A 14,795-nucleotide genomic window follows, 5' to 3' on the forward strand; every position below is an offset into this window, starting at 1 on the left:
CTCCTTCTACTCCTTCTACTTCTAAATATAATTCACTTCACTTCACTTCTCCTCATTCTTCTTCTTATTCTTTTCCTTCTTCTCGTTCTTCTTATTCTCATTATTTTTCTCCTTCTCGTCATTCTTCGCCTTATTCACCTTTTACTTCTTCTCCTTCTTCTACTTTTCCTTCTTTTCATTCTTCTTCTTATTTTCATTCTTCTCATTCTTCTACTTCTTCTTCTTCTACTCCTTCTCCTTCTTCTCCTCATTCTTCTCCTTTTTGTTTTTCTTCTTTTGTCGTTATTCTTTTCCTTCTTCTCGTCATTCTTTACCTTCTCCTTTTTCTTCTTCTTCTCTTTCGCCTCCTTCTTCCTTCTCCTTTTTTCTTTTTGTTTTTTCTTCTTTTACTTTTCTTCTTTTTCTTGTTTTTCATTTTTTTCATTTGTATCTTCTTTTTTTACTTCTCTCCCTTCTTTTTCTTTTTATTCTTCTTCTTTTTTCTTCTTTTTTTCTTCTTCTTTCTGCTTCCTCTTCTTCTTCATTTCATAACTGGTTGCAACCATACTTGCCAACCCTCGTGATTTCCCTTTGGGAAACTCCCGAATTTCAGTGCCCCTCCCAAAAATCTCTCGGGGCAAACATTCTCCTGAATTTCTCTTGATTTCGACCTGGACAACAACATTGGGGGAGTGTCTTAAAGGCCTACTGAAAGCCACTACTAGCGACCACGCAGTCTGATAGTTTATATATCAATGATGAAATATTAACATTGCAACACATGCCAATACGGCCGCTTTAGTTTACTAAATTGCAATTTTACATTTTGCGGGATGTATCCTGTTGAAAACGTCGTGGTATGATGACACGTGCGTTTGACGTCACCGATTGTAGCGGACATTTTTTTCCAGCCCAATCCAAGCTATAAGTAGTCTGCTTTAATCGCATAGTTACACAGTATTCTGGACATCTGTGTTGCTGAATCTTTTGCAGTTTGTTCAATTAATAATGGAGAAGTAAAAGTAGAAAGATGGAGGTGGGAAGCGGTGTATTGCAGCTGCCTTTAGCAACATAAACACAGCCGGTCTTTCCTTGTTTAAAATTCCCGAAGGTGAAGCTTAACTATGGAACAGAGCGGTCAAGCAAACATGGTTCCCGACCACATGTCAACCGGCAGTATTCGGTGAGAAAAAGGTGGTAATAAGTCGGCTCTTACCGTAGACATGAGCGGAGCTTGCGTCCTCCTGCAGCTGCGTGGCTTCCCTCAGAGACACTGGCGGTCACCACACCCGTGGCCACACCCTTCCGACTTTCAGGTACCATATAATCTCACTAAAACTCTAGTAACACAATAAGCAGATAAGGGATTTTCCAGAATTATCCTATTAAATGTGTCTAATAACATCTGAATCGCTCCCACTGACCTCGCCTTTTTTTTTTTTGTAGTCCTTCACTCACTATCCTCATCCACAAATCTTTCATCCTCGCTCAAATTAATGGGGAAATTGTCGCTTTCTCGGTCCGAATTGCTCTAGCTGCTGGTGGCCATGATTGTAAACAATGTGAGGATGTGAGGAGCTCTACAACCCGTGACGTCACATGCACATCGTCTGCTACTCCCGCTACAGGCAAGGCTTTTTTTATTTACGACCAAAAGTTGCGAACTTTATCGTTGATGTTCTCTACTAAATCCTTTCAGCAAAAATATGGCAATATCGCGAAATTATCAAGTGTGAAACACAGAATGGACCTGCTATCCCCGTTTGAATAAGCAAATCTCATTTCAGTAGGCCTTTAAAGGCACTGCCGTTAACGTGCTCTACAACCTGTCCACACGTCCGCTTTTCCTCCATACAAACAGCGTGACGGCCCAGTCACATATTATATGCTGCTTTTACACACACATAAGTGAATTCAAGGCATACTTGATCAACAGCCATACAGGTCACACTGAGGGTGGCCGTATAAACAACTTAAACACTGTTACAAATATGCGCCACACTGTGAACCCACACCAAACAAAGACAAACACATTTCGGGAGAACATCTGCACTGTAACACAACATAAACACAACAGAACAAATACCCCGGAACCCTTGCAGCACTAACTAACCCACCCCATCCATCTCCCTAATTTGGAGGTCTCAAAGTTGGCAAGTATGGTTGCAACCTTTATTTGCAGCGCAAGCCAGCTCGTAGCTGACTACTCGCTTGTGGTCGGAGGAGCAGTGTAAGCAAGGCGATGTGTTACTACGCCAGAAAAGTAGCTCCTCTATGTTGTTACAGCTCGTATAATACGCTGGTCGCTGCATGTAAATGGGCTGTTGTTGGCGGTTTTTGACGTTTTTCAGAGTGCACAGTAAAGGTAAAGACGTGTGTTCTTGTCCTACTTACGAAAATTCCCCGAAATGTGTAGTTTTTCTAAAAAGTTAAACATCTTCTTGTCTTACACCTTTTTTATGATATAATTCTCTCTTTTGAACTCTCTTCCTTCCCCTGGAGCCTAAGAAAAAGCCATCCCGTTTCTTTTTAGAGCAGTGGTACTTGTCACGAGACCTCGTTGAGCATCCGAATTCAGGCCATTCCTCTTGTAGAAAGGTTAGGCTTTTTTTTTCTGGATGCCTTCACTGAGATTCTTAACTTTCTGGTGCACATGGACTAACCACTTTATTTTAAGAGTGTGACAGTTTCTAATGAGGATCACTGGTTTTATTCACAGTGTAGCATATATTTGAAGACATTTTAACACAAAATGGAGATTGAGTTTCGGAAAGTACCAGTAAGGGACTGTATACAAATATGAAATTTACATTTTGTGATTGGATTTTTCTGCAGAAACCAGTGAAGTCTTTGCGTTCGTCTGAGCCAGTGCCCTTATATGTGCTTAGTATTGAGGAGAGGGCTGAGCAACTTGCCTCTCAGTTGGAGGGCAAGTCAACCGGATTAAAGGTGAAACATCATTATTTACAATGATAGCTTTTCAGCTATTTATTATTGATTCATGTTTGAAAAGCAACACACACGTGGACCTGCCTTGAAACATGGATGTCTTGGATGAGCATAGATTGATTGCTATTGTACTATATTTATGGTGATTGATTAGTCACTGATAGGGGTGTAACGGTACAAAAAAATTTCGGTTCGCTACGTACCTCGGTTTAGAGGTCACGGTCGGGTTCGTTTTTGGTACCATATTTGTAAACAATGGCTTTATCCTTTTAACATTAGGAACACTATAATAATTCTTCCCACGTTAATCAACATTAAACTGCCTCAACTTGTTGCTCGGATTAAATACAATGACACAACTTTTCTTCTACATATAAAAAGTGCAACATTAAACAAGTCAACTCATCATGCTTAATTTATTACAACATTTGGAAAGCCTGTAGTTGATTTTTATTATGTAAATGTTATATTTTTATCAACATGTGATAGCAGGGACCCTGCCATTCAAAACTAGGCTGCTACATTACTAATGATTAATTAGCTGAAAAATTAGCACAATAGCAATAGGAGTGACTATTAATCCCTGAACACCATGGAGTTCATGTAGGCTTAATGATGCAGTTACATTATTATATCACTAGCATACATACGCACGCACATACGCACACACCGCACAATGAGCTAACACATACGCCGCAAAATGAGCTAACGTTACGCTAAAAGGTAATTAGCCTTAATCTCAAGCCAGGACTGCAAGCGAGCTGAGCGGCAGTTAGTTTCTAGAACGTCATCTAGAACGTTGACAGGGGAGAGTCCGCTGCCCACCTATCTGTTTGACGCTGAAGCGCTCTGAATACGCACTGCTGATTGGCTGTTACCGCTATATATGTAACCAATCAGATGGTTGTGTGGGTGGGACAATGCTGGGTGCTGTGTAGGAGACAGAGGCAGAACGGAGCGGAGCAGCTTGTTAAGACTTTATCTTAGGCCAGTGGTTCTCAAATGGGGGTACGCGTACCCCTGGGGGTACTTGAAGGTATGCCAAGGGGTACGTGAGATTTTTCAAAAATATTCTAAAAATCGCAACAATTCAAAAATCCTTTATAAATATATTTATTGAATAATACTTCAACAAAATATGAATGTAAGTTCATAAACTGTGAAAAGAAATGCAACAATGCAATATTCCTTGTTGACAGCTAGATTTTTTGTGGACATGTTCCATAAATATTGATGTTAAAGATTTCTTTTTTTGTGAAGAAATGTTTAGAATGAAGTTGATGAATCCAGATGGATCTCTATTACAATCCCCAAAGAGGGCACTTTAAGTTGATGATTACTTCTATGTGTAGAAATCTTTATTTATAATTGAATTACTTGTTTATTTTTCAAAAACTTTTTAGTTATTTTTACATCTTTTTTCCCCAAATAGTTGAAGAAAGACCACTACAAATGAGCAATATTTTGCACTGTTATACAATTTAATAAATCAGAAACTGATGACATAGTGCTGTATTTTACTTCTTTATCTCTTTTTTTCAACCAAAAATGTTTTGCTCTGATTAGGGGGTACTTGAGTTAAAAAGATGTTCACAGGGGGTACATCACTGGAAAAAGGTTGAGAACCACTGGCTTAGGCGGCTACTTCATATGTTCGTGTGGAAACTCGTTCGGTACATCTCCGAACCGAACCGGAACCCCCGTACCGAAACGGTTCAATACAAATACACACACCGTTACACCCCTCGTCGCTGATAATTATATTAGTTATGGTTTTATTTGGATGATCAGTTTTTGTGTGTTGGTTACTGAGAAGATTGATAATGACTTTATTAAATAATCCATACATTAACCCGAAGTAATTCTACTTAAAATGTCACTTGATTAATTGGTAGGTATTTTTGAAGGTACAATTGAGCTGTAATATTTCTCTTAAGTGCTTTCATCTCTTCCTCTATAATTTTCATGGAGCCTAAGAAAAAACCTTCACGTTTTTTCATGGAACAATGGCACCTGGCTCGAGCCCAAAGTTCCCCTGATTCCACTCCTTCTTCTGACACTTCAAGACAGGTAGCGGTTGTAAGAAATGCGGTGTACTGTATTGTCACTAACAGACACAAAACCTCCTTTCTCGGTCAGGAAGTTGTATCGTCTCGCTGCAGTGTTGTTGTTTTTTAACACAATCTCAGGTCATCCCAGGCTACTTGTTGTGGTGTGTAACTAATCTGCAACCCTCTGTACTGTTATTCTGGTCTTCCTAATCATTTGCTGTGTAATTGTAATCAATTTACATTATTGTTTCACATCTGCAGCACAGATGTTTTTTGTGTCTGAACAGAAATATTTATTGCTTGAAGTCTTCTGGCAGCTTGTGTCGTGTACTACAACTAAGAACATTCGCATATGCTGCCCCGCCAACACAAATACTTTTAACTCTCTCACTGCTGTATGCCGCTATCTGCCTGCTTTTGATTGTGTTTGTCAGGGTTCCAGCAACCAAACATCTCGGATACTTGCTGTGCCTGAAGTGAGTTATTCATAAAATAATCAATTTCTAACACTTGCAAGCTCAATATTCATTTCTTTATCCAGAAGCAGATGGTTTACAAAGAGGCTCCCTGAACTACTCTTCTGAGTTGTCTGCTCGTCTATTGTCATACTTGGAAGGACATTTAAGTGCCTTTACGTCTCAATTAATTTCTTATATGAAGGAGCGTCAAATTGATTTTTCTCAGTCCCAGTATCAGCTCACAATACATCAACATGTTAGAGGAGCTATGTGACCCAGCATCTTAATTAAAATTCAGTAGATTTCATGGTTTGCAAACTCGACATGGCTATGAATTACACTCTTACTGTCACCCAATTGAAAAAAATCGCTGTTAAATTTAGGAGTGTAGCACCAAGTCCTAGGCCCCCATACGCAAAAGTCCTAAAGGCCTAGGCCCCCATATGCAAAAGTCCTAAAGGGCCTCTCACCCCACCCTGAACACAATGCCCATACACACACACTTATTATGTTTACATGTACTAAAACATTTGGTTAAAACTGGCCTTTTTAAAACAAGTAAACAACTTTGTTTGTGACCTTGTAAAGACGGGGTCGACACAGCTAGATAATATCTAGATCAGGGGTGTCAAACTCATTTTAGCTCATGGGCCGCATAGAAGAAAATCTATTCCCAAGTGGGCCGTGATGATAAAATCATGGCACGATAACTTCAAAATAAAGACAACTTCAAGTTGTTTTCTTTGTTTTACTTTGGTCAAAAATAGAACAAGCACATTCAGAAAATTATCCTCGTGGACAAAACACTTCAAATTTGTTGAAAACTCTTGAGGAAATTGGTGCAGTTTCAAAAACGTAATGACCTTAGACTTGGTCTCAGTGTATCTACAAAGCCAGGATTCAACTAATTCACAGTCTTTCTAGGATTGAACAAAAATCACAACATGGGAACTCTTCTAGGTATCAAATACCTCCTTTGTCATGTCCGTGTATCAATCCAGAGCTAACTCAACAAACGGTAAGAAACACAGGTAAAAACTATTCAAAAGGGTTTAGTTCAGTTTTCTCGTGTTTGACGGATATTTTGGGGCAACGAGGGTGCCAAATGACGATGTGTTCGAGGCAGAAGACATAAAACGGCAGGATTTAAGTTTCATGAGGGTCGGTTTCCCCTTCTTAACTGTCTAGGCGACGTCAAGGCTTGGTTAGCCCAGAATGTTTTAATAATGAATGAGGGAAAAACGGAATCTTTAGTTTTTGGTCCGGCCCTCACTGACTTGGGACCATTGCAAAATGATGTGCGTCCCAAAGTCACCAGCCTTGGCGTCACTATAGACAGCCATTTTAAACTAGACAAACAAGTCAATGGCGTTTTAAAATCCTGTTTTTATCACCTTCGTCTTTTAGTAAAGGTTAAACCCTTTTTATCTTTTAACCTTTTTGAACAAGTGGTGCATGCTTTTATTTCAAGTGGCCTGGACTACTGCAATGCACTTTATGCTGGCATTAGCCAAAAAGCTCTCTCCCGGTTGCAGTTAGTCCAGAAGGCGGCAGCAGGACTTTTAACAGGGGCCAGGAAACGCCAGCATATAACCCCAATTCTTCAGAGTTTGCACTGGCTCCCTGTTCATTTTAGAATTGATTTTAAAACATTGCTGTTTGTTTTTAAATCTTTACATGGACTGGCACCTTAATATATCTCGGACCTCATCCAAATTTACATTCCTGCGCGCGCTCTGAGGTCCGAGAGCCAGTTCCAGCTCGTGGTGCCCAAGACCAGACTTAAGACCAGGGGAGACAGGGCCTTCTCTGTGGTCGGCCCTAAGCTCTGGAACATTCTGCCGCTCCATGTTCAAACTGCTTCCACAGTGGAGTGTTTTAAGTCTCGTCTTAAGACCCACTTCTATTCTTTGGCTTTTAACACTACGTGAGTTGTGTGGTCCTCTGTTTTTTTTATACACTTTGATTTTTATTTTACTGTTTTAATTGATTTTACCCTTTAAAATAGTTTTTAATCATATTTGTTTTTATATTGTTTTTATTGGTTTTATATTTATTTATTTTTTGTTTTTATTCAGTCATTGGTGGAGCATAATATATATATATATATATATTTATATATATATATACTTTTTTAATTTTATTTATTTATTTATTTTTTTACAATTGTTTTTAACATGGCTGTGCAGCACTTTGGAAACGTTATTGTTGTTTAAATGTGCTATATAAATAAAGTGGATTGGATTGGATGGTTACCATGAATTGATTAACGTGTTACCATTTAGTGGTCATTTGTACGGAATATGTACTGTATTGTGCAATCTACTAATAAAAGTTTTAATCAATCAAAGAGGTACTGTGTACCTCTTGCTTGGTATAAACCGTTTGCTTCTCTAACAGAATTGCTATTGTGACATCCAGTGGACACATTTAGAACAGCGGTTTCTTTTGTCCCAAAAAAAAAAGCAGCTGATTGATTGATTGATACTTTTATTAGTAGATTGCACAGTACAGTACATATTCCGTACAATTAACCACTAAATGGTAACACCCGAATAAGTTTTTCAACTTGTTTAAGTCGGGGTCCACGTTAATCAATTCATGATTTTATGATTGGCAAACTCATCAAGCGGGCCGTACAAAACCGGATCGCGAGCCTGGTTCGGGCCGCGGGCCGTACGTTTGACACCACTGATCTAGATAAAGCCCTCTATATAATTTGGTTTTGTTTGTTTATGTAAAGTGCCAACAATTTTGATGTTAAGTTACCAGAATGTGGATTCAAATAATAAGTTAAACTATCCTTATTCCCTTAAATATGATCATGCATCTGTCAAGTCTTCCTTTACTTCAAAGTGTAAAGTAGAAATTATCTGATACATATAGGATTATGGGCTTCACGGTGGCAGAGGTGTTAGTATCTCACAATACGAAGGTCCTCCAGTCCGGGGTTCAATCCCAGGCTCGGGATCTTTCTGTGTGGAGTTTGCATGTTCTCCCCGTGAATGCGTGGGTTCCCTCCGGGTACTCCGGCTTCCTCCCACCTCCAAAGACATGCACCTGGGGATAGGTTGATTGGCAACACTAAATTGGCACTAGTGTGTGAATGTGAGTGTGAATGTTGTCTATCTGTGTTGGCCCTGCGATGAGGTGGCGACTTGTCCAGGGTGTATCCCGCCTTCCGCCCGATTGTAGCTGAGATAGGCGCCAGTGCCCCCCGCGACCCCGAAAGGGAATAAGCGGTAGAAAATGGATGGATGGATGGATGTAGGATTATCATCAGTAGATAATATCCATCCATTTACTACCACTGGAGCCTATCCCAGCTGCTCTCGTGTGGAGGTGAGTGTAGACCTTGGACCAGTCGCCACCTCATTACAGGGCCGAAACATATTGACGGACAACCATTCACACTCACAATCAGACCAATTCAGTAGTGCCAATCAGCCTATCCCCGGGTGCAAGTCTTTGGAGGTGGACGGGGAGAACATGCAAACTAACTCGGGTCTTTGAATGCACCACAGTTATGGACAATGAAATGCACAAGTTAAACTTGTACATAACTTTCTCCTGTGCTGCTACAGCTAGATTTAGAATATTTTAACCTTTCTTCGATCGTCTCTCGTTTTTCCAAAATGTGGCGTTGTTGGCGTTGTTAATTTAAAGCGAACTTTTTTTGTGTTGAGTGAAGTTTTTGAAGCTAGCGTTGCCGCTATCCAGGTGGAAAAAAAACTCTTCTTACCCTTGATAAGTGGTAAAAGTAGTCTTACACATTCTTAATGTGATTTAAGTACCCTTATTATTGAACTTTATAATGATTATATATTGACTTCCATGATGTATTTTTTTAACAACTTCTTACAGATTTAAATTGCAGAATTTTTTTTCCAAGCTTTACAAATGCCCAGGGGGTTCTATGCTTATTGTAATACCCACAGACTTGTTACTTTGAAGACACTTGTAGACGATGATTAATGAGGGGATGTGGGTTTGTTAGGCTCGGTTGCTTTATTAGTACCCAAAGGCAAACTTGTTTTACTGCCAGGAAAATACATCCATTAAACAAATAAAAAGAATAGAGTATACAATCACAATCCAGAACATCCATGCATCTATTTTCTACCGCTTGTCCCTTTTGGGGTGACGGGCGTGCTGGAGCCTATCCCAGTTACACTCAGTTGGAAGGCGGTGTACACCCTGGACAAGTCAACACCTCATCACAGGGCCAACACTGATAGACAACAGTCACACACCAATTTAGTGTTGCCAATCAACTTTCACCCAGGTGCATGATTTTGGAGGTGGGAGGAAGCTGGAGTGCCCTGAGGGAACCCACAAGGTCACGGGAGAACATGTTTACTCCATACAGAGAGACCCCGACCCCAGAGAAAACCCTGTTCCACCATGTTATAAATAAAAGAATGAATTAAACAAAAACAAATATGAGCAAAACAGGACTTACGTTTCTTTAGAGTCTGTTATGGCAGCTGGGACAGAACTGTATCCGTACCGTTTCATTTTGCCTCTTGAGACTAAAAACCTCGGTCCTGAGGCCATAAGCTGAACACAGCTTTTTAGGTAGTGAGGTATATTAGTTAAATAAGGGAAGCTGTCTGCACTAACCGTTTATTGTACAGGTTGGCTGTAGACAGCTTAGACTCACCCAATAATTTGCTTGGCACTAAAAATGTTAAGAGATTCTAGTGACGGGTGACTGAACCATGATTTCCGGAAGAAAGACAACACAGGTTCTCGTTACGCGCCTCCGTACTTTGCTATGAGTTCTTTCTTGAATGAATGGTGTTTCCTACCATATTTATTAAAGTGCTGTCACTTGCAACTGTATTTGGTCCCATGTTGAGTTGACTTATTGTCAAATCATACCCAATAAAAAAGAGACAAAGTCACCAATATGTGGCATTGTGTGTTTAGGCACTCGATTCCATACAATAATACTTGAGCTAACAGACTACTTGTTTTATGCTATCAACGTTTGGCTGTACAATAAGTGAGACATATACAAAAACATTTCAGAAACCAATTCCTACAAAAACTGGGGCATACAAAAACCAAAGTACAACTGTTAGTTGTGGTTGTTACTGTTAATTTTTTCATCCTTAACTAAATCTATAAATCGCAGGCAATTATGTTATGTGTGGTTATTAACAAACCTAAATCGCTAATCATGAAAGGATGGGAGCATTTGTTTTCATGTTAGTGTCCTTTGAGAAACGCCATTGTTTGCATGCACCTCTTTTTTTGTGTGATTTCTCTTCTGTTTTGTGTACACTTTTCACATTCTCATTTTTTTCTTGCTTCTATTTCTTATGTTTTTCCATGCCCTCCCCAATGCCTTTTATAGCGCTATATACGGATGTACACAGGGGGTGTTAGCTCATTGGCTGAGCAGATAGCCGGTCAGCTTCAGTCTCAGGAAGAGTCCAAACCATTACCTGAGAAACGAGATTTGGTAAGCTTGCTGTCAACAACAGCATGTGGCTGCACAAATCTAGTGTGTGTTAATAGTGTGTGTGTGTGTTTGAGTCTTTAGGACAGGGGTGCCCACACTTTTTCTGCAGGCGAGCTAATTTTCAATTGACCAACTTGAGGGGATCTAGCTCATTTATATATATCATTTATATTTATTTATTTATGAAAGAGACATTTTTGTAAACAAGCTAAATGTGTTTAATGATAATACAAGCATGTGTAACACATATAGATGTCTTTCTTTCACAAAGACAAGAATATAAGTTGGTGTATTACCTGATTCTGATGACTTGCATTGATTGGAATCAGACAGTAATGATGATAACGCCCACATTTTCAAATGGAGGAGAAAAAAAGTTGTCCTTTCTGTACAATACCACATGAAAGTGGTTGGTTTTTGGCATCTAATTCATCCAGCTTCCATACACTTTACAAGAAAAACATTGGCGGCAAATTCCGTAGCTTGCTTGATTGACATTCACGGCACCCGAGGGTCTTGTGAGATGACGCTGGCTGCTGCCAGTTCATTATTATGAAAAAATGACAGAGAGGAAGGCGAGAAACACTTTATTTCAACAGACTTTCGCGTCATCCCTTCCGTCAAAACTCTAAAGGCCGACTGCACATTTCCTATCTTCACAATAAAAGCCCTGCTTCATGCTGCCTGCGCTAACAAAATAAGAGTCTCAGAAAGCTGGCGTGCACAAGTGATGTGCACGCCAGCTTTCTGAGGGATCGCTTGTGCACGCCAGTTTTCCGAGACTCTGTATTTAGTTAGCGCAGGCAGCATGAAGCAGGGCTTTTATTGTGAAGATAGGAAATGTGCAGTCGGCCTTTAGAGTTTTGACGGAAGGTACGGCGCGAGAGTCTATTGAAATAAAAAGTGTTTCTCGCCTTCCTCTCGGTCATATTTTCATAATAATGATCTTGCAGCAGCCAGCGTCATCTCACAAGACCCTCCGGTACCGTGAATGTCATTTAAGTGACGTCTTGGTGAAGATTGATGATCACTCATTTTTAGGTCTATTTTTTTTAAAAGCCTGGCTGGAGATCGACTGACACACCCCCCGCGGTCGACTGGTAGCTCGCGATCGACGTAATGGGCACCCCTGCTTTAGGACATTGGGACAGTAGTGACATATAAAGTTTTACAGTGCAACCCGCAGATAACATTGACTCCATAGTGTTGTTAAAGGAAATATAGCACAGCACAAATCTGAAGTGCTTTACTGTGTGACCTTGAACATTAACCCCACCAAGACTTGCATTTTACCCCTCTCTCTAGTCGTTTTTTTTGTTTTGTGTTGCTTTTTAAGAATGACTGTATACAATTTCTTTCCGCAGGGATCCCTCAGGAAAGAGTTTCCCGTCAACATCGGCGGCAGCGACGTTTGCTTTTTCTGTCGCAAGAGAGTGTACGTGATGGAGAGGCTGAGTGCAGAAGGGAAATTCTTCCATCGCAGCTGTTTCAAGTGCGATTATTGTGGCACCACGCTCCGACTGTCCTCCTATGCTTTCGACGTTGAAGATGGTAAGGCGTTGAACACCTGATGTGTCTGAGATACATATTTTTGCCGTCAATGAACTCACTTGAGAGCTTGCGTCTTAGCACTTAAAATAAAAACAGTGCGATACTTTGGTGACAAAAACTAGGAGCCAAACAAAATGATCTGGAGACTTCACCTTCTCTAAGGTTTAGGATGCAATTGACACAGTTTGGCATGTACTCATATATGGTATTGATATGTTTAGTGTGTTAGTGTATCATGTCAACCACTAACATACTTTTGTTTGATTGATTGGAACTTTTATTAGTAGATTGCACAGTACAGTACATATTCCGTACAATTGACCACTAAATGGTAACACCCCAATAAGTTTTTCAACTTGTTTAAATCCGTTCCACGTTAATCAATTCATGGTAAAATACATGTTCAATAGAAACAGGAAAGGCAATTTTAACATTTAGGTATGTATGTAGCTGAAAACTTAAAGTAAAAATATCCATCCATCCATCCATTTTCTACCGCTTATTCCCTTTCGGGGTAGCGGGGGGCGCTGGCGCCTATCTCAGCTACAATCGGGCGCAAGGCGGGGTGCACCCTGGACAAGTCGCCACCTCATCGCAGGGCCAACACAGATAGACAGACAACATTCACACTCACATTCACACACTAGGGACCATTTAGTGTTGCCAATCAACCTATCCCCAGGTGCATGTCTTTGGAAGTGGGAAGAAGCCGGAGTACCCGGAGGGAACCCACGCAGTCACGGGGAGAACATGCAAACTCCACACAGAAAGATCCTGAGCCTGGATTTGAACCCAGGACTGCAGGACCTTCGTATTGTGAGGCAGACGCACTAACCCCTCTTCCACCGTGAAGTAAAAATAATGAATCAAAAACTTGAAAAGCAGTCAAAGCGCACAGACTACCTCCACTCGGTTCTACCATCCAATAGTAGAAAAGTCCTGAATCCATAAGGTGGTAAAAATATCTTAACACTTTTTCTTTATCACATTTCTGACATTTCCTGAATCAAATCTGCCCATTATTTTTTGAGATATCCATGGCAAAATTATTAAAAAAAACAGAGGAAGCCTTTTTTCAGTCAGGCACTGTATTCGTCTCTGTGGGTGGAAGCGGTGCGGCTAGCATACACACAGAAGTTGAGTCTTGTGACATAAACAAATATAAGGTATGGTATGTATTAAAAACTATTTAGATCAGCCCCAAAAGGTAGTGAGTCGTTCCGGAAATTTCCGGAAAATTAAATAGAAATCTACCCATTACTTTTAAAGCTAACAGAATGGAAAAAAATGACATGAAATTACTTGTCATAAATGTGTTTAATGATAATACAAGCATGTGTAACACATATAGATGTCTTTCTTTCACGAAGACAAGAATATAAGTTGGTGTATTACCTGATTCGTGCAGAAGTTGGAGCTTGTATTATTACAAATGTAGGGTAACGTAAAGGTAACGTATTTTGCCTGTAGCATTTTGAGTTGTGTTGTTAACTGACAAACCAGGGCAACGACGACATAACTTCCTGTCAGACGTAATAAGTCCATGACTGGAGATCTGTTTGAAACCGTTGATTTTCTGACTCGCAAATTAGTGCATATTCTAGTTCCGATGTTGTCCTGAGCTCAGTTAGGTAGTCACATATTATGCAGTGTTTAAAAAAAAAAAGACACCACAGTGTCCATTTATATTCATATTTATTGTGGAAAATCAGTCAATAGTTTGGAGAAAAGTTAGCTTTTACTACCAGCCTCTGAAGCTAACTGGGCTTTCAAACCTTACCTCACACAGCTCGGTACAGAAAAGACAACATAGTTGTCTTTTAGTTGTGTCATGCGACAACAAAATATATATTTTTTAAATGTAATAAACTGCCAATCACACTACTGCAAAACACATAAAGGCAATACATTAAATATATAATAAAATAATAATAATGGATTAGATTTAGACCGCGCTTTTATATTGTTATATACTCAAAGCGCTCACAGAGAAGTGGGAACCCATCATTCATTCACACCTGGTGGTGGTAAGCTACATCTGTAGCCACAGCTGCCCTGAGGTAGACTGACGGAAGCGTGGCTGCCAGTTTGCACCTACGGCCCCTCCGACCACCACCAATCATTCATTCACCAGTGTGAGCGCCACCGGGGGCAAAGAGTGAAGTGTCCTGCCCAAGGACACAACGGCAGCGATTTGGATGCCAATAGGTGGGAAGCGAACCTGCAACCCTCAGGTGCCTGGCACAGCCGCTCTACCCACTACGCCATGCCGCCCCAAGAAAAAAAAAAAAAGATTAGATTAATTATTTAATTTAATTAGATTACAAATAAAATAGA

The 14,795-nt window shown here is 40.1% G+C and overlaps 1 protein-coding gene across 8 annotated transcripts in view; it reads left to right on the top strand.

Moving 5' to 3' along the window:
- The window catches only part of mical3a (microtubule associated monooxygenase, calponin and LIM domain containing 3a), a 179,874-nt gene that overhangs the window by 95,324 nt on the left and 69,755 nt on the right, over positions 1-14,795 (top strand). For 4 of the 8 annotated variants that reach the window (XM_061917871.1, XM_061917872.1, XM_061917873.1 and 1 more), the window contains 5 exons: positions 2,482-2,577; positions 2,815-2,928; positions 4,900-4,998; positions 10,800-10,907; positions 12,272-12,458. In XM_061917871.1, coding sequence (XP_061773855.1) covers positions 2,482-2,577; positions 2,815-2,928; positions 4,900-4,998; positions 10,800-10,907; positions 12,272-12,458 — 604 coding nt within the window. The remainder of the gene's footprint in view (positions 1-2,481; positions 2,578-2,814; positions 2,929-4,899; positions 4,999-10,799; positions 10,908-12,271; positions 12,459-14,795) is intronic. The other 4 variants (XM_061917875.1, XM_061917876.1, XM_061917878.1 and 1 more) reach the window with 1 other exon arrangement.

Source organism: Nerophis ophidion, linkage group LG12 (assembly GCF_033978795.1).
Source record: "Nerophis ophidion isolate RoL-2023_Sa linkage group LG12, RoL_Noph_v1.0, whole genome shotgun sequence".
NCBI lineage: Eukaryota > Metazoa > Chordata > Actinopteri > Syngnathiformes > Syngnathidae > Nerophis > Nerophis ophidion.